The following is a 27,168-nucleotide window of genomic DNA, read 5'->3' as shown; positions in this document are numbered from 1 at the left end:
TAAATCTAACAACAGAAAAAGAGGTGAAATGCCTTTTACAAGATCTTTTTTCATGCATTCCAAAAAGGTATGTATTTTTTGATTCCTGCTTTATACCTAAAATTCTGAAGTCCAAGACAGTTTGTAGAAAAGAAAAAGCAAATATCTAAATTTTAAAGATAATTAAAAAATAATTACTTCTTAGGTTTCAAAGCAGACCACAGAATAACAAATAAATGAAAAGCAGGGGCTTTTTTTTTCCCAAGGATGTTTTTTACTGTACATTTTGTAGCAAAAGAAAAAAAAAAAGAGAAAGAAAATAAAGGAAAAAATATTCTGATCACAGGGATGTCGTTATCTAAAACTCCAAGTAGGAAACATGACAAATACAAGATCAAGTACACAGCCATGTCACAATATATCTCTGAACCTTTTAAAAAAAATATACATAGAGTTTTTCATGTATTATTTTCTCTGTGCCTTGCATACTTTCTCCACCTCTTTTACAAAATCATAGTAACAATGTGCAATTTCAGAATGGTTCCCAACAGCTGATCAAACAAATAAATAAACAAATGACAGGACAGTTGCAGTAGCCAGCAGAATGCTAGAAATCACAGTCAAATTGGTAAAGAAAATAAATTCTGCTGGATGGGCCAAGTGTATTTCTACAACCACAGCAATGCTCATCAAAAACCAATTTGAGACTCTGTTTACAAACCCTGAAGAGCTCCTGTTGCAATTATCTTCCTGAGGATGAGAGACCGGGGAGTAGGAGTGCACCAGACTGGGGAAGGGCTTTATGTAATGCGGGAGAGACATGGGTCATCCCCTCCTCTGTGATACCCATATTTTACTCATCCAAATTAGCTTCTGTGGCTAATTTGGAGCATAACCAATCACCTGAAATACACAAAAACTTAATTTTCCTGATGTTACTGATACAGTCAAGACATGTCATGGTGACCGTACAGACAAGGAGCTTTTGTCACAGTAGGGTGCAAGTCTGTCATGTTAGTGGAGTGAGAGCATGGCCCCTACCAGAAGCCACTGCTATCCATAATGTGGAGAGCTCCCAGAAGCTACTTTTGTTTTCCTTTTCTTTATCCTTTATTAGGGTATCCTGATAACTATTTTCCCCATCTTTTATGGCAACATCCCTATCAATATCTGCTGCAATCTGCCTTGAGCATTGACAAGAAGAGATTATGAAGGAGATGGAAGAAAGAGGATGATTTTTTTTTTATTTATCCCTAGATTTAATTTTTCCTTGGATCAAAAGGGATGGTATTAGAAGTGAGTTATACAGTACATCAGATATTTGACCTTTGTTCATATCCTCCTTTCCATCTGGGGAATTTGATGAGGCTGAAAACAAAATCAAAATATGCATGGAAATATACCTTGTCTTGTGAGAAAAAAGTAACTCAAAAGCAGTAACAAATCAAAACAGAAGAGAAATAATTAAATACCAACGAAAAGTCCATTCAACAACAAATATTGTTTGCCCAGATGTCACAGTTTCACAGTTAAGACCATGAGATTATGCTAAACAATTTACTCTGATCTTCCCTTGCGGGTGCCCTGCCTGCACTTCTGAGAAAATTCCTTGGAATGACAACCAGATATATCCTAGCACCAATCATATCCACAGAAGTGTATTTCTGTGGCTAAGAAAAAAAAAAAGAGGTGCCATTAAAAAATAAACCAAAAACAAAACCAAAGAAAGAAAATAAAAAGAAACCCTGTAAAATTAAATTTCTGCTGTTAAACCCCTTTTTATCCTCCTTGTTTAATCTTGTGTGAAGGTTCACCAGGAGTCTGAGTAACTTTTGGAAAGCAATGCTAAATACAACTAGCAAATTCCTTGAAACATTCACGCATGGTTTAGTAAGGGCCAGACAGGAATGGTACCATGTGTGCCTATTCACATTTCATGACCCTCTTTCTCTTTTACTATTCCTGTAACTTGCTTGCCTATCTTTTTGGCCAGTACAACAGAAAATCTTTCCTCCCCTCTCTTTCCAATTGCACGGCCCTGAAGCAAACCATGCTTTATAACACATGAGGGGAGAAGAGAAGGGGGGAGACACTGATATTTACACCGTGCTTTCCATCACCCACTCTGAGCTCCCAAAAGTCCCTTTGGCCCCTGTTAGGTCATTGTCATCATACTGCAACAGCATGCCGTTGACCGAGAGGCTCCTCTTTGTCCAAATGTTTGTTATCTTTTTTGGGTAGGTGCAACACTGAGATGTGGCAAAGTCCCCCATGTCAAAAGAATGGCTACGTTTAGTTTTGCCCTCCAGAGGCAACATGAGGAAGCTGCGGAATTTGGACTCCGTCTGGCCCAGCAGTGGCTCTTTGTCCGAGTGGCGGGCCACCGTGGAAGTTCTGGAGTCTGTCACTTCCTCCTTTTTCTGACACTTCAGTTCCAGGGAGGCAAAAGCTCCCATTAGCCGGTCAATATTGTGTTTTGACCGAGAAGGAGGCCTCCATTTACTGGACAATGTGCCCTGCTCACTTTGGAGGCTGTAGTTGTCACAGTCACGGCTATTTGCGGAGCTCGAGGAAGAGGAGATGCTGCTCCGCGCAGACTGGCAGTTAAACTCCATAAGTTCATTTCTCACCACCACTTTGGGATTGACTTGGGGCAAGACTCCATTCTGAACTGGTTGTGCTCCATTTGTCTGTGAGTAGACGTTGCTGACATTAGACATCTTGCCCTGGGAATTGTTGCAGACCTTATAGCGGACCATGAGAATTACAATGAACACCAACAGGGTTGCCACAATGATGCCTCCAATGATCAGAATCATGGTCCCACCCAGAAACTGACTGTGCATCGACTGGCACTGAGGGTAGTCTTCTTTGGTGAAGAACTGGGCACATCCCACAATATTAGTGGCAGTAAGGGTTGTGGCCGTGTCATCCCACATTGCCAGGACGCAGAGGTCATAGCCTGTTCCAGAAACAAGGTTGGTTACAACAAAGGCCTTGTTTGTAGCTGGTATCATCCTTGAAAATAAATAAAAAAAAAGAAAGAAAAAGAAAAAAGAATTGGTTAGTTTTTGCACAAAGGTAAAAGAAAAAACAGAGATTAGAACAACGTGATATTAACTGTTTGAGTACTGGCAGAGAGAAGCCATAAAATTCAGAGCCATAAAATTCAAACAATCATTCCAGCTTCCCAGCTCCTGAGGATTCAACATATCAACGTTCAGTAACACGCAAGTTATAAGGGCCAGCTCTCAACTGCACAATAAAGGGAATAAGAAAAAGCAGACCAAACTAAACTGGGGATTCTTTTTCTCCTCACTTGCATCTGTCATAATATGAAATATATTCAAACTTGAACAAATAACTCAGAATAAAATCATACAAAGAGCAGTTCTTTCTGAGTATGCAAATGACCCTTGTGCTTGCTGAGTCTCAGCGTGGCAGTTGTCACATCCCTTCACAGGTGCCTGAACATTTACTGTCTCACATCAGCAGGTTACTTACCTTGTGAAGGCAAGGGTCTACACTCAGTTTTCTCATTGACTGAGAATGAGAGGCAGGCAACAATTTCTCTCTTTTTCTCCACTCTCCCACTTACTTTCCTCATCCTCCTACTCCCCACTGTGGGAAATATCTCCTAAAAATGCAGCTACCATCATCATCTTTGCCAGAAATTTATCACTGCAACCACTTTCCCCTGTGTGAGTGAGAAAGGAATGCTGGCATTGGCAGTATGGGCTGTGGAAGTGTGGGGAGAGGTAGGAAGATATAGGTATGGAAACAAGAAGGTTTCTTTAAAATAAAAAAAATTCTACTCATGTATAAATCCATTTCCAAAAACCAAATAGCTGGGCCGAAGCTGTGCCCCAAGTAGGGACATTTATGGAAGTTGTTCTTTGCTGCCACAACACTTAAGCAGTCATTTGAACTCATGCAATATTAGAGCCTCACTAGCATTCAAAATTAGCAGATGGGAATGAATGTGGTCTACCCCCATTTCAATCTGGTGGAAATTGCAGTACATTAGTGGAACACAGTGGATAATCCTGGATTTGGTGCCTGGTGGGTAGCCAAGAATAATACCAGAGAGATACCCCATGCATGTTTCTCATTACTGCCACATTACAGGCTTGGGCAAGAGAAAAAACTGAAATTAAACCAGCCCATTATGACTTAGACCTGCAGTTTTTTTGCACCAGCAACAAGAGAGCCCTACAGGCCCTCAGAGCACACAGTGAGCTGGTGTGACTATTTGGGAGGGTAAGGCCTGGGCAAGGAATAAGGCAGACTCCTTGTAGGAGCACCAGGCTTCTTTAGCCTCAAATCATTGCCAGAGCCAGCACAAACTGCAGCTCTGCAGAGCCCCTTCTGTGCAGTGGGAAGGAACAGACCTGCACAGAGAAAGAGAAGCAGCAACGTCAAGGCACTGCAAAGATGAGTTTCTGATCATCTTTGCATTTATGCATTCATGCCACTTACTCAACCCTTCAGTCTGGCCACAGGCGAGGATGTGGCTCCTTTTTAAAAAGCAAACAAGCACAGATAAAAAAATTCTGTAAGGAAAAGAAATATCAGTGAGAGACACTTGGAATATAAACATCATCTGGCAGGTTTACTCAATGTTGTATTTGAAATTCTAGGCACATTTATCATCCCAATGTAGCTGTTTGACACAGATATAGATGAGCTATTCAGAATGAGCTGAGAGGTCATAAAGCAACCCTCATGAAGCACTCCAGATACTGTTGCTAAAATAGTTTCCAAAATTTGAAATATTTGGTCTCAAGCTATTTCTAATTGTTCTGCTCTCCCTGTAGCTCTGTGAATAGAACACCTCTGCTTACAGCAGATTGCACTTTGTTGAATCGTTCAAGTATATATGCAAAAACCAAGCATGATATATGGAATAACAGAATGCTATTGATTATAAAACATTTGATTTTAAGCCCTTGAAGAGTTTCACCAATTGCTTCCTGTCTCCTTCTGTAGTGCTATACTCCACTTTTCACCACCACTCCCAGACCAAAACTTAAAAAGATTCTGCAGTTAAGTAATTTAGAAGCCATTTCACTGTAAAACCTCATTGCAAACAAGTGGCAACTGTTAGCAGAAAAATTAGTCAGGCCCAAAAACTGGGTCTTGGACTTGTGTCATAACCCTTGGAAAAACAGGAGTATAACACCACCTGTTAGAGCGGTTCCTTTGCCTTTGCACTGGTGAAACAGAGATTTCCACTGTCTCCAAGCAAGCACCAGATACCTGGGTTTACCCACTCTACAGCTTTGCACGTGTCTGGTGGGTGATCTTTGCATGTAGGCTTTCTCACCATTTACACAACCCTTCAGTCTGGCCTCAGGTAAGGATATGGCTCTTTTTAAAAAGCAAACAAACATACAAAAATAGAAATACAGTTGCTCAGCCTCACACACTTATGCCCAATTTCAGTGAACATTGATAGCCCAAATAATTTACAACTTGCTTTCTTCAAACACTCAAGCTTCCAAGGAAGTGTAACTGCCTAGAATATTTCAAGGACAGGCAGGTGGTGAATAGTGGCAAGAAGTGTATAGCCATTCCATTTTTGAATGCACAGAATTGAGGCCATAACTAGTCCTAAAGCTTGGACAGGTTAACTGTGTTGAAATGTGCTATAATAAAAACCTTGTCTTAGAAACGAGGATCATTTCTAAATTCAATGAATCCTGGAAAAAACAGAATAATTTCTAAATTCAATGAATTCTGGAAGTAACATCTGTGACAACCGTGGGACTAATAATGTGCTTTTAAAAGATTACAGTTGTAGTCCCAATTAAGGAAAAAAGCAATCAAATCTCCATATAAATCTAAAATAAAGAATTTTGGTTGTTTCTGCAAATAAACTTTAAATGCTCCTGTAAAATATTCAAATTATTCTGCTAAGGAACAGCTAAGCATAGGAATAAGCAAAAATTTCAGGAGTACTAGGAGTTAAGTAATTAATTTCAGACTTAGTTCTCTATCTTACAGGGAAGGCAATCTTGTTCTCTTAAACTTGCCAAATGTTAAGAGCATTTTTGCATGGCTCCATGCTTTGGTCTACCCTCCCCAAACATGCTGCCAGTCAGATATGATGGATGACATCTCTAAACGCTCCCCATATCTCAAATCGATGCAGACACATTTTCATTCTGGGATGTTGATGACTCTTTCTTTGATTGTCCCCAACACAGGTAGCTGCAAGATGCCACTTCAATCTTTGCTTTGCTGCCTAAGAGGGGGTGTGTTTTCATGGCTGCTCCATACATGCAGTGCCATTAATCATTAACCATGACCTTAACTCTGGGACTCAACAGCACAGAGCTGCTGTAAACCTAAGAGGGGCCAACAAAACTGGGTCTAGGCAGAGATCTTGCAAGGCTTTGTTCACTCCACTCATCACCCAAACACAGAAAGTTGGTTTCAGATAGCAAGGATCTGGTGCATTAGGGATCAAAAATATCTTATTAAAGTTGTTAGCTTTTGGAACTCAGAAGATCCTGGTGTTCACCTGCCTGCCCTCAGATAGCAAAAAAAATTAACAGCTGGGGTATCTTGAAGCAACAAGCTTGATATTGTCCACCTGCTCTTCAGGGCATGGTGACCTTGCAGAGATGCCTCTCATCACAAAAGAGGAATAAAGATCTAAATTTGATACTAGTTTTTCTCCATGAAATAAATAAAAGTGACAGTTGGCTAAGTGCAGGAGATCAACTAATGAAAGACTTGCTTATAGATTATAAATTGTGAAAGGTTTCAATCTATCCAGTTTAAGGAGTCCTGGATCAGTGAGGACTGGGAAAGCAAACAAACACACAAATATGTCAAAGGGGAAAGTGTAAATTTAGTTCCAGCTAGGTCAAGACACAATTAGAAAGTCTTATGGAAATTTCACTGTCCAGACACATAAGACACAGTAATTTCTGCCTTTCTCATTTGGTTTATTCTCTTTGGAGTAGAAGCAGGCAAATTTCTACATTCCTGCCAGGATTTTGTTACCTGATTCTTAATCTAGCTTCTGAATCCTATCTGAAGGTCAAAAGAAGAGAAATACCAAAGAAAAGTATTCATATATTAAGAAGGTTCTGACCTCTCTGAAAATCTTACCTCTATAAGGAATGAAATGAGGACAGGGGTCTTACAACTGACCTTCTTAATTTACAAGAAAAAGACCCCTTCTCTCATTCTTTGGTACAATAGCTTTAGTTACTGGAAGAGGAGGAGACTTCTGGCCAGGACTGGGGCATGGGATAAGTGTCTGAAATAGAACAACAGTAGACAGATGCTCCTTGGAGAGTTAATGTGAGATGAAGAGCTATGAAGCTGTGAAGGTTTGCAGGGCTTTTTCAAACAATCCATTCCCTTCAATCCATAGAGATTTCTGTCTCATTTTGTGAAAGCATCAAAATGAGTCCATGAAACACTTTTTAAAAAAAGGGAAGGAGAGTGCTAGAACTCTTATTTGAAGTCAATCTTATTTTGTATCACCACTAAACTGTCCTTGTTATGTCCTTGTGGACACAACATACAGAAAGCAAGCAATTTTGTAATTATTCACTTTGGTGTGTGGTGATATAAAGAAAATTAGAAAATAAATTAGTTAGAAATGAAGAGGAAAAAGGTTTGCTGCAGACTTCTGTCATAATCCCAGATGCAAGTGAGCACTGAAGCTTGCAGAGAGTGAGCTGTGCTGAGAATTTAGGATAACTGAGTTTTATTCTTCCTTTATCAGCTTCACTGATATCAGGCTCCACTTTATCAGTAACTCTCAGTTCCTGAGAAATCATTTTGCTGTACTCTAAGGCTCCTCCTTTATAAAATGGGGATAATGCCAGCAATCTCCTTTCAAAAGAGGCCTGTAGTGTATCAGAGGAAATTAGTAGATATTGTGATTACACTGTAATATACAAATGGTTCTTTTCTTCTATGTAGCACTGGGGATGAGCAGGACTGAACTGCTGGTTAACACTGTAGTTATGCAAAACAGACAAATTAGACAAAACCCAGATTAGGTTAATTGGCTAGGCAATTCTCTTCCTTTTCTCCATCAAAAGAGGGATATGATACCATCTAGTTTTAGTCTAAAACTGCTTTAATCACAGAATTTGCAGGGACCTGTCAAGGCAATTCCTTTGGGAAGGTACTTGCAACTTCCAAGACTCAGTTCTATAATAACTAGACTATGTTGCTTTTCTCATAGTCCTTTTTCTTTTCTTTTCTTTTCTTTTTTCTTTTCTTTCTTTTCTTTTCTTTTCTTTTCTTTTCTTTTCTTTTCTTTTCTTTTCTTTTCTTTTCTTTTCTTTTCTTTTCTTTTCTTTTCTTTTCTTTTCTTTTCTTTTCTTTTCTTTTCTTTTCTTTTCTTTTCTTTTCTTTTCTTTTCTTTTCTTTTCTTTCTTCTTTTCTTGTTCCTTTTCTTTTGTTTTTCTTTTCTTTTTCTTCTCTTTTCTTTTTTCTTCTCTTTTTCTTTTCATTTTTCAGGACTATATACTACGTATGCACAATTTTTCTTTTATCATCTGGGTCTATATACCACCTGTATACAATTTCTCCTTCTGAAATGAATGCTAGGACTTCAAAGTAGAATCGTGCTAATTTATTAAATACTGTATCGGGAAAAGGTGCAAAACAGTTAAAAAAGCTTAACTCCTTGGGTATTTTGTAGCTGTTTTATTTTTGTATTGTCCTTGGGTGTTTTGTAGCTGTTGTAGACTATACAACAATTATGGAGCAACTGCTAACCAATGGTGTCATTATTTGTTATAACTTGTGATGAGGAGGGAAAAAAAAGAGAAAGAACAGTGCAAGGGTGAAATAGCAATTGCTTTGTAAAATTATATCCCAGTTAGTTAGCACACTATCTTTTCTGTATAATAAAGCCTTACTGTGAAAATACCAGTCTCACTGTGCACTCCTGAACTTCTTCTTGGATAAAGTTGCTTTCACTTAAGTGCAAAATATTACTCTCAGAACTAGAAATCATTCCAGAAAAGATAAACACTAGAATCTGAAAAATTTTCATTTTTCAGGGAAAATTTAGTGCCAAAAAATCATCCTTTTTTTCATTAATAAGTTTGTCCCCTATTTTAAGATATTTGTTGGTTTGTTTTTTTTTCCTTCAGTCCAGTTTCATATGTTTTTTCTGGAGGAAAAAAAAAAAAGAAAATATTCCAGGTAATTGGTCATTGAGTGCTGTAGAAGGGTCTGAGAGAGTCCTACATTTCAGGTAGAGTGTCCACTTCAATCTCAGTAGGATAGAAGTAGACTGGTAGAGAAAGGGGGGAAGGAAAGTATCAGTGGGAGCATACTGGAGAAAGATTGACTAAAAATCATGTAAAAATGTGAAGATCTTGCAGCAAAGCCGAGAAAATTTTAAAGATAGTGAAGTGAAAAGACCTCAGATGGTGGACAGAGATTAAGAAATCAGGAGAAAAAGGCAGAAAAAGATCAGAGGAAGACTTGAAGGATCTAAATTGAAGTGAAAATGTCACACATGATGTATTGCCTGGGAGCAAAAGCATGCAATTGACAAATTTGAGCTGCACACTTAGCATTCTTCTTGGCTGCCAACTTTTGTGATTTGCTTGAAAGTTTTATGGGATATACTGGTGTAATTTTTTCTGTGTTATTTACCTGGAAAGCCCCAGTTTTTGTAGTGATAGAATGAAAATAGAGTCTAAAACTTTATTAAAAATTAAGTAAGCTAACAACAGAGATTAATTTCTGACCCTTCAGATTTCAAAAGAAATCCTTGAATATGTGTCTTCAGATCATCCTAAGGCCTCAGGAATTTAAAAAAAAAACAACAAAAAAACCAAACCAAACCAAAACAAAAACAACTAGGTAAAAAGTACCAAGTATATTTCTGTGTGAGATTGCTCTTTTGGCACCTGATTCAAGATTTTTTAATTTAGAATCTGGGAAAGACAGAGACCTATTGTGACCTGCATCTTGGAAAAATGACAGTTTTATTTCTGGTGTCCTGGGATAAGAGATGTTTGTTAGTATTAACAACAGGGTATAATTCCTCTGTCAGTCATGTCAACATAAGGAAATGTCAGATAATACCAGGAGGTAGCCAGACTTTTTCAGTAAACACTAAATCAACCCAGCATGAATAATTTCTTGCATTTTTATTTTATTAGTTTTGGGGGGTTTATGATATGCAATCATAATTTTGCCTTCAGATGAAACATTTATTATTAAACACAAATCCCTTCTTGCTTTTCTGAAACTTCTCATCACTCATTCATCCAGCTGCCCTTCAGAGAATCTGTCTTGTCAAATAAAACACACAGCACATATAATTTAAGTATTATTTCCTAATTTGCTTAGGTTCTTTCCTGCTCTTTTGAAAAAGTGGGGTTGGAGGGGGGGACGAGAAGGTAGATACAAAGGCAATTGATATGCCCGTCAGAAGATGGTGAGCCAGAGAGATACTGATATTTAATATATGCCTTGTGCTATAAGGGAAAGTAAAAAAAACCAAAGCAACCCAAACTTTAAACTATTGTCTCAGAGAATTGTCATGGTTTGACACTGGCACAATGTCAGTGCCTCCATGAGGATACTTTCTCTTTGGTTTCTGCTGTGAGATGTGACTAGGAATAAGCAAAGCAGGCTTTCACTTAGAAATTAAAAAAAAATATTAACTAAACTACAAGGGAAAAGGAAAAAAAGAAACACACAAGGAAAATGAAAACTTCACAAATACATCTCCTCTTCTTCTTCTCCACCAAATTTCTAATACATCTATCTTTCAGATCACCAACTCTCAGTCATTTACCACTCTTTAGATAATCAATTTTCAGTTAATTAAGGAGTGAGGAGTCCTTCTTGTGCTATAGGCTTCTTTGGGAAACACAGTTGAGACTTCTTGTGTTTCTTGTCACATGTGGCACCGCTCGGACATCATTTGCTATCGTGACATCTTCTTTCCATGCTTAATGCTCTCACTACTGCTCATGGACTAGAGCTGCTTCTAGGGTTTTCTTTCTAAGGGTGTTTTGTCTAGTTCTAAAAAAGAGCACAGTCTCTCACTTTCAGGACACCTGTCCCCCCTAAATTCACTCCCTGGGGCCGAGGGGTCTCAAGAACAGAGATCTTCTCTTCTACTGAAGATCGAGGTCACTAACCACCTTCTTCACTCATTGTCTCTGTTCATGCACTCCCATAACATCACTGCACTCCCTTGGCTCCGAGCTATTGTTTCTCCCCTAAATGCAGTCTCTGTGTCACAGGAAAAAATGGTTCTGTCCATGGCTATACAAGAAAAGTCTAGCTAAAGACCACTCTATTACCTCCTCCCACCTAAGATTCTTCTCTCGTAGCTCATTTCCTCTTATCTCATCTCTATCTCTCTTCTCATTCAGCTCCAAGAAGATCAGCATTTGTAAGGTTTCTATCATCTAAGAAAAGGGTTAAAAATCTCAGTCTCTGCCTGTCCAGAACTCCTGCGCTGCCCTGCTGAGCACCTTCTCGCTGCACCCCCCCTTCTTCTTCTCAGCCGGCTGTTATCAAATTTCAAAGTAGCACAAGCACAAGCACCGGCTCTCTCTCTCTCTTGAAGGACATAGCTGCCTGATGTCTCTTGGTGCTCCTCCACCCTTCCATCCTCAAGGCCCAAGCCTGCCTCACCCAGCTGCATGGCTTCCCCTCCCCTGCCCAGCCGCAGCAGCTGAGCAGGAGAGAAGTCTGACCTGTTTCCCTGCCAGAACCCAAGAGAGCTTCCTAGGGCGAGAGCCCTGCTTTTAACCCCGTCTTCTCAAAAGCAGATCCAATGTCCCAATAGCCACATTAGGTGCCAATATTAAAATCTGAGCACTCATTAGCCTGACTACAGCATCTCAGAAAACATATTTCCTGTCAAACCACCACAAGAATATATATATAATTTTTTTTATACACTGCTGAATAATGTCTCCTGGGAGTACTTTGGAGTAATTTATCAAGCGACAGAGAAAAGTGTAGGCCTCTAGGGGACATTATTTCACAAGGCTGAGGAAGGGGAACCATGGTATAAGCTATTCTGCTCCCCTCCATTGCCATTGCTCTCTTCCCTTTATAATTCTCAACAAAATTCTTGCAAACCACGGGAAGCTGCAGTCAGGCTCAAGGGGTGAGGCACGTGGATGAAGATCACCAGAAACATTTTCTGATCCTTTGACTCAATGAAGGTGCTCACTTCAGCTGTTCAGGTACAAGCTACTGGTCTGGGACAATCTCATTTTGGTTCACGTTGTGTGACAACACAAAATTAGACTTTCAGGCTCCCTGATCTGTGCTATAACTTCTTTCATGTGGATATGACAGAAGCAGAAATTTAGTGCCCTGAGCTTTCAATTTTACCTTTAGAGGGAAAGCAGATATGCTCTAGGAAGCCTTGTCAGCACTAAAGATTAATCCAGTCACACCCAAGCTATTCAGCAGCACACAGAACACCTTTCACCTCATTATACTAACTGCCTCAGAAAAAAAATTCCTCACACTAATTCAAATCCAACTAAAACATATTTAAGCTCATTAGCAGAGTAATTGAAAGCCCACACAATATTTCTGTTAGTAAACGTGAAGCTGAAATATTTATGGAAACAATGCAGAGGCACACTAATGAATTCACTCTGTAGCCACACGTAAATGTAGAGTTAGAAAGCTCTCATAATTCACAACAATGTTTCAAAGAGCCAGACAGACTATTTCAGATTATTCAACAGTATGTAAAGTTAGCAACTGACAGTAGAAGCAGCATACTACAACCACCCTGTTTCTAAAGATGGGGAAAGGCAGAAGTATTCCATGAAAAGGGTATTCAAGTCATTAAGCAGAAATTGGGACCTGGGACACACTTTTCCCAGTTTTTTTATAGACAAATTGCTCATACACTTGGCTGAAGGGTCATGATTATTCTCTCTAACTCAAGTAATTCTGAATTATTTTTTGCAGTGTTGGACAGTTACCTCAGAAAAGGTCATCCTTCCATGCCAGCAGAGGTCACCAGAAGGGAGCAACATCAGAAGTAATGAGCACATTTAGAAACTCAAATGAAATTAAATTGGAAAAGGGAATCTGCTATTTTCCTGGCAGAACAGCTGTCAGATTCAGCCATATGCTGTCCTTTCCTGAGAGTTACAAGTGGGATTTTCCACTTATTTCCAGGCAGTGAAATCTGTGTAAATTATAATGAAGGCATCCTATAGTGGTTAACCCAGCCCTTTTTTCTGTGAGAGCTCATGTGAGCTGAGATGAACAGGATCCTCAGTGGCTTACTAGCAATTTTGTCCCTACTTGCAGCTCAGAGCACTTATGCCAGGTTGAAATTCACATGTCCTGTAAAAACTTGGTGTCGTTCCACACAGGATAATTTTATGTCCAGAAGGTCATGCCAGAATGACAAAAACCCCAGGAAGTGCCTGAAGTTATGTTTGCCCATTCTTTGTAATTGGCTGGCCAAAACAAACTTCAACATGCTGTTTCAAGTTCTTCTGTCAAAAAAATTTTTGTGCACTGGTAAGAGAAGTGTGGAGTCAGCTAGCAGCTGACAAGACTATTCTAATATTCCAACCAAAAGAAAGAATATGAAATGAAATGAAATGAAATTAAATTAAATGGGCATCACTGCCCATAAAACTGTGTATACACTGATATATCAGTTTGTACAGAAGAGTGTCTCAGCATTAGTTTAAGGCACAATTTATACATTATTTAAAAAGTTTAAACACATATCATTCAAGTGTTTCCCCTCCTCAGTGATTGAACTTGTTGTGGATTCTCAGGAGATAAGGAATGGTTATCTACCAGAATATCAAGTATCTCTCTTATCATAAAGGTTGAAAAAAAATAGTTTAATTCCCAGGGGAGAGAAAGGGAGAACTGCATTTACCAATTCTAGAAAAATGAACTAAAGGAATATCTATCCACTCACCAAAGACACAGACATAGTTTACTTATGTTTAGAGAATCTCTCTGGCAAACCCTTTACCCAATTAGCAAACATTGGAAATACCTTTTACTGTGTAAAAGGGATACAGAAGAATTGTTTGCTTCTTGTAAACTGAGGAAACTTTTTAAAAAACATATAAGCAAAGTAATCATCAAGCTTCTAGATTCTGAGCTGGAAGAGAAAGGAAATATTTTGGAACAAAAATTTCCATGAAGCATGCACAAGGTAAGGAAAAGCAGAATGATTCAGGACTTTTTTCATATGCAGAATAAGAACAAGGGGTGCAAAAATCACTAATGGTCAAAAAACATAATCTCCTTAGTGAGAAAATAAGCAGAAAACAAAAGAGAAAAAAGTAACATAGGTATGGAATGAAGGCATTTCCTAAAGCAGAGGTCTGCCATTTTGTCATTTTCTGGGTATTGCACATAATGCAAAGGAAAAGGAAGGCTAGGAAGACTGGATAGCCTAGAAAGACATGGAGATGTTGAATTTTGGAATGCTCTACTAAAGGATAGAACACAGTTACATCCTTTCAGTGTGTTATACCAAAATCAGATAAAAGCATTTCTCACCAACTTCAGACACCCTGCTTCTTTCAAAGTTGAGCCTGGACTGAAAGTGTACTGCATGAAGAGTGACAAATTCCTTACTGAAAAGGCAAGTAAAACCCACCCAGCAAGAAAACAAGTTTTAGTTTATAATGACCCCAGGAGAAATAAAATGAGAAGTCAGTTATAGCTTCAAATATTATCATAATTTAATTGTCAAGAAATATGTTTTATTGTTTAGCAATATATTTCTCTGATAAAGGATCTTAGATCTAAGTGCCACAGATTTCTGGTACATGAACAAAATTTAGCAAAAAGTAGTGTACTATTTATTTACAGTTTACAAACTCTCCACAATTAGAAGTCTGAAAGCAGACTGCCAGTAGCCTAATAAATATCAGCAGTCCAGAATCCAGGCTATGCATCCCATTAGTGAACCCACTGGAAACAGGAAAGCTTGAGCAGTGTTATTTGAATTTTTCTCTCTTCCAAGTATCAGCTATATACTTTGCAAATATATATTTGGCCATCCTAAAATTAGTTCTCACTCACAGAAAATATGTAAAATATTTTTAAGTACCAGAAAAGGAAAGAAATCCTACTCTTTAACAACGTTGCATATTAAATGAGTTCATAAATATAGGACTGCTCAAATTTTGCATCTCCCTTTTATTTAAGAGAAACCCAATTGTTCTCTTTAGGTTTGATGGTGTAACATTAAGAAGAGAGCAGAATTTCTTCTTATGTTTCAACTTCACCAACAGATTAAAATTTTACCTAGCTCCTGAGTATTATCAACTTATGGCTTAAATTTCTGAATATGGTTTACATATATACAAATACAACAAATGCTAGGTATGGCATCAAGTCTGTTGATGCAGCCACATCCAGGTTTGCTAGGTTTATTATTCCTTTAACATGATTAATTGCTAGTCATCATTCCTGGAGGTTTTTGCAGGCATGGATATTTCATTGTTTACCAGAGAACAAAAGCTTTTACTTGTTATAGGCATCCATGTAAGGTCATTACAGACAATGAAAAGCAGCTTATGAATAATTTTACTGAAAAGCTATAAATTCTGTGGAATAACATGCAAGAGTGCTCTGTACTGTTGAAAGAGAAATGAAAGAATGGATTTTTCTTTATCTTTGCTTGAAAAACTTTCAAAAAGTAATGAAGGAAGAGACTGACAGATTGCTCTGCTTTGGAGACCTTCAAGGGTAAAGACTGAAATACTCAAAATTTTCATTCTGCAAAATCTTCTCTGAGCTTTTCTGCTGTAACTCCAGATAGCTTAAATAAGTAGAACATGTAAAAATTACCCTAGGAGCTAAAAAGAAGAGTGGAATAAAATGCAAATCAAATGCACAATGGTACTAAATGCACAATTTTTTGTGTGCTTGAAGAATACAGAATCATTAGTCACCTCTACTATCAGACAAGGGAATTCTGTCCTCATCCTGTCAAAATGAGCAGTAGTAAAAATTTGCCAAATGTTCGTTGATATTTAGGAACAAAAATGTTGAGCTGAACATTGATTCATTACAGCAAGCAGCATCAAAACCTCAGTGTGATCCCTTCAGAAAGACTAAAAGGTCAAAATTCAGACTCATTCCTACAAAAGAAGCACAGTAAATAATTTTAAAAACCACTACATAGAAATATAAGATTTCAGGATTTCAGGCTTCTTTGGAGACTACAGCCAGAACTGCATTCTAGGGTATGTTAGTTATAGAACTGCATTCTAGGGTACATTAGTTATAGGACTCTGTTTTCCCATACATATATTAGTCATGAGTATTACCAGTATAGTAATCATCATTTGACTCAACTTTTCTAATACCCAATGTAAACCTAAAGAGGAAACTTAAGCATGAGCCTCTGTAACCACTGTATGGGCTGGGAGATTTCTTAGATCTGCAGTGATTAAAGAACAAATTATATTGCACTTGGGAAAGCATTTTGCCTTCTTTTGTCAATGAATGTTTACTTTAGAAGTACCAGAATGCAGCTAGGAGTGTATGAACATGAGAATTAGGAAATTTTACTCCCTTGTGAAGTACTGCAAAGTTGTGCTTCATCAGCAGAACTGCTGATTTTGGCCTGTCTGCAGTGGGCTGGGTTAGAGGATGTCCTAAACTACCTTCTATATCTATTGATACACAGCTCCTGGGCTCTGAGTTCACCTCTCTAAATGTTGTTTCAGTCCCCTTCCTAGGTCTCACGCAGTCAGTGCCAATTCTGTGACATGTGGAATTAGGACAGGAAGAACCATCAGTCTGTGGCAGGACTCCAGCAAGGCACAGTGTCTGTCTATGACATGGAGAGAGAATAAGGGTCAGATGAGCATCTTGACTGATGAGATGGCCTTTCTTACTTTCTTGCTGGGGAAGTCAGCCAACTTTGTAGAGGTTTTCATTTTTTAGAAGTTTAATTTCCTTCCTTATTTCTCTCTCTCACCAAAACGACAGAAGGATGGTCACCTGCAGAAGAAATGAAGCTGCAAACCTGCTGAACAGCAGCTCTGACTGTACAAGATGGGAGGATGTAGCCTGTACCCAGCTGCTTGTCAAAGGAACCCCCACATTTCCCTCATATAGGTAGTAAAAGAAACAAAATGGGAATGGTCTAATAAGAGCTGGCCTTGGTCCTGAAAATCTGCTTGGGAGCTGCCTTTGTTTACATAGTGGCTGGAGACATCTCAAGCAGAACACACCCCTGTTTCATCCCTTGTGCCTCTCTCAAGAGATAGTAGAGATGTAAAAAATCCTGTGTCCAAGTGTCTCAAAGACTCATTATTCACTTTAAGATTGCTTTCAAAACTGACACTTAGGGTGTAGTCATTTCCCTGCCATGTTCTCTTGTCTTTGCAGGTGTGTATTTGTATCATTCCCCCACGCTGAAGCATGAATCTTTTATTGATATTTGATATTGATGCTATTGATATTTACCCTACTGTGAGGGTGCCAAAAATCATTACTTGGTGGTTGGAAAGAGCTGCATTCAGAGATGTTGTGGAGAGATAACTGTGGCACTGCAGAAAACTTCTATGAGCTATTGGCTTTTACAAATCTCTCAGAATTTACTGTCTAATATGCCTCACAGGCAGACTAAAATTAACTTACCTCAGATATCAGAAACTGCAGACAGAGCCAGTGATTCCTCAAGTGCATGTGTTTTTCTCTTGCACAATAACCTGACTATAAGCTACAAGTCAAAAATGAGTCTGATCCTAAATTCATGTGGCTATGTACCTAATGAAGATAAAACTCTGGCTCACAGTGATTAAATTTCAATGAAATATTGAAGAATGCTTAACTGGTTTCAATACTTCAGCTGTAGAAAAGAATTTATTCTGTCATGACTAAAATTCATAACCTTGTTTCAGAAAATGAGTAGATCTTTAAGGACCATGCTGGCAACATTTTGCAGTTCCACAGAAAAGGTGAAAGAACAGAAAAGTTTCTATAAACACCTGCATAATTTCTCACTCTATAGTGTAAATATGTGGTAGCCTGCCACAGATCTCACTCACGTCTTTTTTCCTCATGTGCACTCTGGGTTTGTTGGCAAATACTGGCCTCTTTATTCTCTAAAGTGTCCAGAACTTTCATAGTCATATTTCTGGTTCCAAAATATGTGGATAATTTTTTTTTTACCTTGCTATGGAATGAATCACTCCACCCTCCCTCCAGCATGAAGACAAATGTGACTGTTGCTCCTGAACATATGGTAGAGCCTAAAAAAAGGCTTATCTTGTAGGAGTGTATCTGTATGCATCACTTATCACACTGTCCCCAATGGAGAATTTAAGAGATGATAGCTTCTCTTTTTCTTTCTCAAACTGCTCATGTTCAGCATTTCTCTGTCTACTGCTTTCCAACACACTCATGATTCCTCGAGAGAGGAAAGCCCACTCCGAGTACAACTGGCCTTTTACATATTGCTCAGCAAGCTTGGATTTGCTCTTCTTTCAGGGACAAGTTTTATAAGGTTCAAAAGCAAACGTACAGAAGTTATCCTCCTTTCTGTGTTCATAATTTCTGTGTGACATTATAGAACACTTTCTTGTCTCTGAAGAGAACAACCTGTAATCCTATGAAGACAGATTTTTGAAGTTACAAATTTCTACGCTGCTCTCAGTTTAAGAGAGAAGGTGTTAGCATAATATTTTATCCTAAAGCAATCTTCTCAGATTACAAAGTCTGTCTCCCTCAAGAAGCTGTGGACATCTTCAGAGTGACCCATGTGATGACACAAAGGGTCATTTTTCTGTGAACATTCACTAGTGTCAAGCAAATACTTTGAGGATTTCAGAAAGTTTTAACCAGTATTCAAAAGTAATTAACTAGAATAGTCTCTAATGGAAATGCTTTCTATAACTCAAGGGACAGCTACCATGAGTTGAAGGAACAGCTGGCTCCATTTTTGTCTATAAGGAAATCCTGTACAGGTGGAGATGGATCCTCTAATGGTTCTGGCTAAAATAGATTTAAAATTTGGTAGAGAAACGGCTGCTGTACTTGCCCACACAAAAGTTTAAGTATATGGGTAAATATGACCATAAAAGAAAATGCAGAAGAAATGCAAAGGCATTGGCATTTCTGTCTTGTTTTAAATCAGAGTAGAGTCATGAGTATGTGCACAGGGGCCCTAGTGAATTCTCTGGTACTGAGACTGCTCACCCAGTCACAAGCACACTGTGTCTTAATAATTCCTTCAGTGATGTTTCCTTCAGCAATTAAGGCTGAGCTTGTGCTCACTAAACCTGGCCTAATCTGTACCACTGCAATGAGCCTGTGCTTATTTCTTAAAAGAAATCTGCTTTTGCTATCTTTCATCCCTAGCCTTGCTGGCATTGCAATGCTTGAGGCCTTCACACTGGCATATCAAAAACAGCAGCAAAGCAGCAAAGCAGAAGCAGCAAAGAGGGCAACACTGATGAATGGCTGCAGAGACCACTGACCATCCCAGAGAGCAATACACCCCAAAAGACCTATCTAGACCAAACCTCTTCCACTATGACCCACAGCACAGAAGGCAGCCCAAAAGGCAGAGGTGTGTCTGCAGTGCTCAAAATATCCTTGGATGCAACAATCCAAGGGACTGGCTGGTGAAGAACGTCCCTACAGTGAAGCAAGAAAGAAGTATACGTTTTTATATTTTCCCATCTCAGATGCAGCCCAATGTAAACTGTCATAATATCCTCTTAGTTTAGTCAAGAACGAGTATGTACACAAGCTGTATCTTGCTGAGATAAAATCAATTCACAAGACTTCAGTGGAACAGGATAGGAGACACTTCATGGATCATAGCTTAATTGCTTACCCAGAGAATAAACAAGGATAGAGAAAGACTTTGATACTACCATATGCTTTCTGCACCTGTGGACACTGCTTAAGGTTTGTTAGGTTCTGTCCTACCAGACTTCTAGACAACCAGCTGTCTCTGAAATGGTCAGCACCTGTTGTTTTCACCAGCCTTACTGCCAGTAACATTTAGGAAGGGCTGGTACTTGGAGACCAGTACTGACTGAAAGCTTGACAGCCCCTGCCACATCAGTTATAAAGGCTCTGCTTAGCTCTCAAGGAAGACAAGGCCATGCAGTACCTTTTTTTGATACAGCCATAGAAGATCCCTATGACTGCTGTGATGTGACTGTTAAAGTAATGAGTATTCACTCACAAAAGTTAAGGCAACTGAAACCTTAATGCATACAATTCTAGCATTAGCTTACACAGAGATGTTCAGTTTTATTGAACCTGCTGACTTCACCAGAAGACTTTGATTGACAGTTTGACTGCTTTTATGTTCTTGACTTTGTGGGAAGGGGTGGTTCCCAAATGTTAATAGCAGTATGGGTAGTCATGATCATCTAGTCTGACTTTCTGTTCAGCAGAGTCCAGCACAGGCTGGGGACTTATCCAGGGATTCTTCCACTGATCCACAGCACTGTGGTTTACTGGACACAGGGACTTAAGGATTTCTCAGGGGATGAAAAGTTGTTGACTCTATGTCTGTCTACTGGTTCATACCACAACATCAAAATGTCACAGCTCATTTCCACTTTGGATGTATAGATCCTCACTTCAGCCTGAGAAAGATAAAGAGTGGCTTACACATCTGCATATGAAGTAAAAACAACAAACCAAGAGCAGACTTTGAGGTAGGATGGAGACATAGTCTATTTAAAGCTGTTGAGAATTATTAGAGTTCTGAAATTTACTTTTGGAAGAATCAGAGGATGGTATGAACTTCTATACTTACAGAGAGGAGGCAAGGTGTTGTAGAGATTTGGAATATAAAAAATAATCTCATGGATGATGGATAATGGATAGTCTGCTACTGGCCAAGATGACTTGCTAAATAGTTAATGGCTTTTTGTAAAATAATTTTTAGAAAATGATTGAAGGACAGACTTGAAAAAGCCCAGGTGGTCCACAGACAACCTGTCCAAGGCCAGGATAAACATGAAGACAAGTATCAAGAGTTTAATTATGGGAAAATACCTAGGGTAACTGGTTGAAATTGAAGGGGATACAAAGACAACATGGAAGGAGGAAGGCCATGGTATCTCCTGCATAAAAGGTATTTAAAGCCAGTTCTAGAGTGGCCAAAAATAGGTTGTGTTTTTGTATCCAGTCACTTCCACTTGAAATATCTGTGACTGTGAGGTACTTCTGTGTGCTATTATCACTATTAAAAGTGACATAGAAAATGTCCCCTAAGATATAGCAGCTTCTTCAGAAGGTCACAGGACCACACGAACACAGAAGAATGTAAAACCAGTACCTTTTCAGCTGAGCATGTTAGTTTCTGCAGTACTATTCAGTTCTAAAGTGGTTCTACTATCACACATGCCAAGGAAGCCAGCACCGTTCAGCCCAAGGGTTTTGTGCAGCAGATCTTTAATGCTTTCATGACAAGCCATTTTCAAAACTTTTGTTGTGTAGATGAAACAAAGGTGACCTTTATCTTTTTCTCTTCTCCATTTAAGGTCAGCAGCAATTCTCTGATCTACTGACGATGACACATGATGCCCATGGAGAATATCCCATTGTTACCAATGAGTAATAGTGGCATTGCACTCCCCTCAGGGTCATAGCTACTCAACACCTGAGAATTTGAGAATGATGGAACATCCTGGGTATAGACAAACTCATGAATCCTTCCAAGCCAACAAAAATCACCAGCTGTCTAGGAGGTTCTTCACAAGTCAGAGTATCATTTTCAGATTAACATATGCATGTGTCACAAGAGTGGGAAAAGCAGACCACTGATAGGAGGTATACTGGAGGAGTAGTTTAAGACTGATTGTCACTTCTAGACTCTGTTCATTGTTGTTCACTTTGCAGAAAGAAAATGTTGGAAAGGCAATAATTCATTGTGCACTCTATCTGTGTCTGTGGCAGACATTTCATTTTCAGTTGTGCTGAGAAGTGCATTCTGAAGCACACAACTTACCCCAAAAACAGCAGCATAATAACATCACGAACCAGCTTCCAAAAGGGCTGCCTGTGGGAGTAGTGTATCAGTCACTTGGAGATATAGCTGCCGATTTTAGCCACCAAAAGCTTTTATTTCTGGTAGCTCTGTAAAAAAAATTCATGCATCAAAGAGAGTCGGACTATGTTTAGGCTAATGGATTGTCAAGAAATGGCTCAGCCACAAAAGCTCAGCCTTCCTGACTGCTCAGAGCTCCAAATCACTATGTAGAGACAGAGTCTTGCCCCTGTCCTGGCAAGGTGAGGGGCCAGCCTTGGTGAGTCCAACACTTGGGTCCACCTGAGATGTGGCCCCCGGGAAAGTGAGAGTGGTTCTCACCCCACTCCAGCTGGGCATGGGAGCTGGCGGGAGGAGGAAAGGTGACTCTGCTTGAGCTGCCTTCTGCAGCCATTGTCTGAACTAAATACTGGAACCTGGGGGTACAGAAACCTCTCCAGGGGAGCCAGGCAGTCTGTTTGTGTAGGCTGTCAACTACACTCAACTTCTTTGTAAACAAAACAGAAGGCATGTGAGATTGCCAAAATGCTAACTCTCTGCTACACACTGTAATTTTCGGCTGTGAAGTTTAACAGAGCTTTTCTGGATTAATGACAGAAAAGTATCTTGTAGTTCTCAGAAGCTGGAGTTTATTAAAAAGAAATTTGAAATGAAGTAGTTCTGTTTGCATCTTTTGTTCTTAATAAGAGTATTCATAGGTTCAAGAAAAAAAGTTAGCCTGTTCAGATATCCATTTTTAAAAACAGAACTTAGGAAGCTTGTTTTTCAGTGAAAACCTTTAAAATATTAATGGAATAGAATATTATTTCCTACATATTTTTCTTACGCCTTCCATAATTTCACTTTTCATTTTGGGGGAAATAGATCTACAATTTTCTGAGGTGTTCTACCTATAGACATTTAGAATTAACAGCGGCCTTATTAAGAAAAGCTTGAATATTTCATTGAATAGTCAGTCTCTGCAAAGTTTTGGTGCTTATCCAGATCTGACTGAACAGCAGTTAAATTTCCATAGTTTCTAAGGATGAAAAATAGGACTGAAACCCACAGAAAAGTCTGTTCTGCTTCCATTCCTGGCCTGCTCTACAGCAAAAGAAAGCACCTCATTTTACCTCTGTGGTGGAGTAGAGAATATAGTGGATTTTTAGGAAACTGTATGTTAACCCATCCTTGGAAGCAGCATTGAATTTCTAATCTCTGAATCCTCACTGAGGGTTGTTCTACTTGTGATTATCTCAACTGTAGTTACCATGTTTGTGATAAACATATGTATAAGCAGCATCCTATATTGGCTCATGAAACTGTGTCTTCTATATATTCATATATCTATGCTCAGTAAAATACTGGTTATCAAAAATGGTATCTAAATACAGTGGGGTGAGAAGAAACAGCAGAAGGATAAACACATAAAACACAGGCTCAAATGATTTATCTAACATTTATCTAACATTTTTAAAGAAAAATCCATGACAGAAAAGTCAACAGTCATAGATCTCATAGTTCTCTAGTTAGCAAAAAGTATCACAGACCTGCAAGCCTGATAATTCTGAATATAAAATGAAAGCAGTGAAATTTCAGTCTGGCCATAAATTAAATCACAAGTGGGAAAAGAGGATCCAGTCCTGACAGGTCTGTTGTGACTTAACTAAGCTCTTGATTTGTAGAAAAATCCAGAGGGGAACAAAAGGAAAAGAAGGAATACCTTAAGTAAAGTTGGAACAGAAAGGGGGAGTAAAGATAAAGAAGATTTTTTTCCCCCCCAAATTGATCTCTCTGCCTTCATGTACCTTTCTATGTGCTCATGTCACCCTTTTCAGATTTTATCTTCCATCTTCATTCCTCTGCCTTTAGCTAAATGTTGCACAGCTCTCTGCCTTTTTGAACTGTCATTAAAACGAAGTGTAAGAGACAGTGCTGCAGTTAAACAGCAATGTGTGTCACCTGCTGAGCAGTGCTGTCACTGCCAGCAAAAACACAAAACATCACACACTCAAAATTGGGCAGAACATCTCAGAATGTGTAAGAGGGCCTTTTTGTTTCACCTGTAGCAGGGAGGGTGCAGCTGGGATGGTACAAGTGTGGTATCTACAGCTGCTGTCAGGGAAAGGCTGACAAATGTGATGACTCCCAGGGCAGAAACTTCAGCTGGAGGTTTTTAGCTCCTGCAGCTGTGACTGTGTGAGGCAGAGCTGTTTGGTTTGTGTCTGGCAGATGGACTCATTACCTGTGCCAAACAATCCCCCCCCAAAGGAGTTTGTGTAAAGTATTTTGCATTACTTGGATGTCTCCTGGAACGCGTGTTCAAAGCTCCTACATGCAGTAACACTGGATGCTAGTAAACCCATGGTACACTTTGACTGTAAAGTAGATTGGATATCTCAAACTAAACATAATTTTAGTATTAAAATAGGAGGTTCTGCTAGATCAATTTTTCTTGCCTCTTATAAGAAAAATTAAAATGAAAGCTATAGGTGTGGGGACCCACAATGTTCTTCCTCTCCCTGGCACCTGTGAGGGGTGCTCTGCTCCCAGCCCTTGCTCTGCCTCACCACCATGTCCTCTGCTCCTTTCCCACTCACCCACGAGCAGCTGCCTCCTCTCCCTGCATACTCCAGCCATTCCTTTGCCAATGAAGGAGGTGAAAGCAGGGACAATATGGGCTGGAAGAAGGAGCTCTGTGGTGAGGGGAAAGAGCAAAGTGAATGTGGTGAATTTATAGAGCCTTACATCCAGGAGGAGAGTAACTCCTCAAGGGGCATGATGTATGGTGGAAATGGGACTGTCATTACAAAAGTTGTAACATCCATAAAGAGATTGATAGCAACACTTCCACATTTCCATATGAAATGCTTTTTTTTTTTTTTTTTCCAATGAGCAAACAAAACAACTGTTATGGAGAATTTTCAGTCTACAGAAACAGATGTTACAATATTGGAATTTCCCATGGGAGAGGTATTCCAGCATTTGTTCCATTTTAAACAGGGCTAGAAAATAAAACTGAGTTGATGCATGGTTTGTTTCTTCATAGCCATTGTAGAGGCAGGTGTTTGGAGGGTGTGCTAGACAGATGTTGCACATTTCTGCTATGACTGTAAGACCAATTACTGTAGATCTGGGTTTTTTAAATCAGTTTTTAAATCTGATCCTTGTTCAATGTCAAGAACAGTCAATTACATTGTGGTTCTGTCCCATTATGTGCCAGATTAAGGTTTGCTTTGGCTAAACTGAGGTACTAGCTTCAAAATTTCCCCACAATAACATCTTTTGTTTGGGAACTAGTAAATGTGACCTGATTTAAAAAACAGCAAGCAACACTTTTGAGTATATGCCTCCCTGTCATCAGCAAGCTTCACTGGGGTTAAGCAGAGGAGATGAAAATGGCAGGAACCAGGAAAACACAGATCATGTCCTCAGGGACTTTAAGTAGGAGGGACTCCTGTAAGTTTCTACAGCTTTTCTTGGACTCCCTTTGCTACCTTGAAACCACAGAAAGTTTCTGGACTGAAATCACATAAAGAGGGTAGAAAACAGGTTTTAACCTAGTGTAGACATATATGGTTTCACTAAATAATGGGCATGAATCTCATCAAGCACGTTAATTTAACCCAGCCCTTAAATGGGGAAGTACAGGGAGCAGCAAACTGTCAGGAGCTGTGTCACAATGCAAGCTGTTTAAGAACAATGAAATAAAGGATTTAGTCTGAAAAATACTCCAACATAATTGGTTAATTAATCCACAGCCAATACAATTATCTATGAAAGAGCCCAAATAAGGAAATATGCATGAAAGAGGCCAAATAGGGAAAACGGGGAAAGGTGAACGAAAAAAATGATACTCTGTTATAGTGAGAAAAAAACCTTACCTCCTGAAAAAGCAAACAGCTAAAACCTCATATGCTTTCACTAGGCAGAGTTTGTGCAGCACAAGGTCCTCACTCCACACCAACCTATTGTTGTGCAAAGGTGCAGTGCTGTGCCCTGATTTGGGACTGCTGCAGTCCCTCAGGCTTTTGTTAATGCTTTTCACAAGTGGGAATCCTGCTCCCAGTGTTCATTTCATCTTTCCCCTTGCAAAGAGTTCTTCACCTCATAGAAATTGCCAGTGTCCCCAGAGGAAAAAAAAAACCAGCAAACAATTTAAACTACTAGCCATACATATAGTCTTGTGTGCTCAGTGGGGGTCATACCCCTAGGCAAATCATACAAGAGACAGAAGTACTTCTGTACTGTTTTTTTCTAGCAAAGGGATTGCAGCATTGCTAGTGCCACTGAGAGTGAAGGAGGTTTGTCTGACAGCACCAGAGAAGACAGAGCTGTCCCTGCCCCTCTCTTCAGCCAGCAGCCTGTGACAGCAGCCAGCCTGGGCTTTATGAGTCCCTGGGCTGGAGGGGCCAGGCTCTGAAGGTGACTCCAGGTGGCCGTTCCTTCTTCTGTCTGCTCAGGTGCTGCCACATCATTGACTGAATCAGCAACCAGAGGAGGCTGCAAGGACCCAGGGGTTGAGGAGAGAAGCAGGGGTCCTCTTGGTTTTGTTGCCTGCTCAGCTCACAAGAACATTTAGCCCCCTTTCAGGGCTAGAAGAGAAGAGGCACAGAGTGATAAGACAGTTCCAAGCCAATTTCTTTTCTCTTCCCCTCTCCCACTGCCCAGCCTTGGCAGCCCTTTTAAATTCCTCCCCATGGCACTTCCAGGCTGTGAAAATCCACACTGCAGCAGAGAGAAGAGCAGGCATCAAGCTAGTGACACATCCTCACCTGAGAGTAACCAAGCTGAAACTCTGCCTCCACGCACCCAAATTAGCCAGATTCAAGCTCATTTGGACACTGCCAGCCGTCCCAAGGCTGCAGTTCAAGGAGCGTGGGGGCTGTGCTTGTTTCTCATTCCGAGGCAGCCTGCTGGAGCAGAGGCGTGCCCCACGCTCCCAGCACCAGCAGAAGGACTGATTCATCAGGCCTGACTCTCTGAGGCAATCTGCCAGACGACAGAGCTGCTGCTGGGGTGTCTTGATGCTGTCAGCTGCCCATATGTCTACTGGGCAGCTACTGCCTGTGCAATCCCCACTCCGAGAGAAAAATTCAGAGCACGGTTTGGGATATCTGCATAAGAGCCAATTAGTTCCACAAACTAAGCCGATTAAATAAACAGATAATTTTAAAAAAAAGTATTGGGTTGAGCAAATAGCA

General features: G+C 39.7%; 1 protein-coding gene across 3 annotated transcripts in view; it reads right to left on the bottom strand.

The window, feature by feature from the left end:
• Positions 1-212: 212 nt before the first annotated feature.
• LRFN2 (leucine rich repeat and fibronectin type III domain containing 2) overlaps positions 213-27,168 on the bottom strand; it is a 154,596-nt gene continuing 127,640 nt past the window's right edge. For all 3 annotated transcript variants that reach the window (XM_036380505.2, XM_036380504.2, XM_054514268.1), the window contains one exon: positions 213-2,997. In XM_036380505.2, coding sequence (XP_036236398.1) covers positions 2,079-2,997 — 919 coding nt within the window. In that variant the 3' untranslated portion in view covers positions 213-2,078. The remainder of the gene's footprint in view (positions 2,998-27,168) is intronic.

The sequence above is a fragment of the Molothrus ater genome, chromosome 3 (genome assembly GCF_012460135.2).
Source record: "Molothrus ater isolate BHLD 08-10-18 breed brown headed cowbird chromosome 3, BPBGC_Mater_1.1, whole genome shotgun sequence".
NCBI lineage: Eukaryota > Metazoa > Chordata > Aves > Passeriformes > Icteridae > Molothrus > Molothrus ater.
Note: the sequence above shows the minus strand (reverse complement) of the source record. Positions and strands in the feature narration are given on the sequence as shown.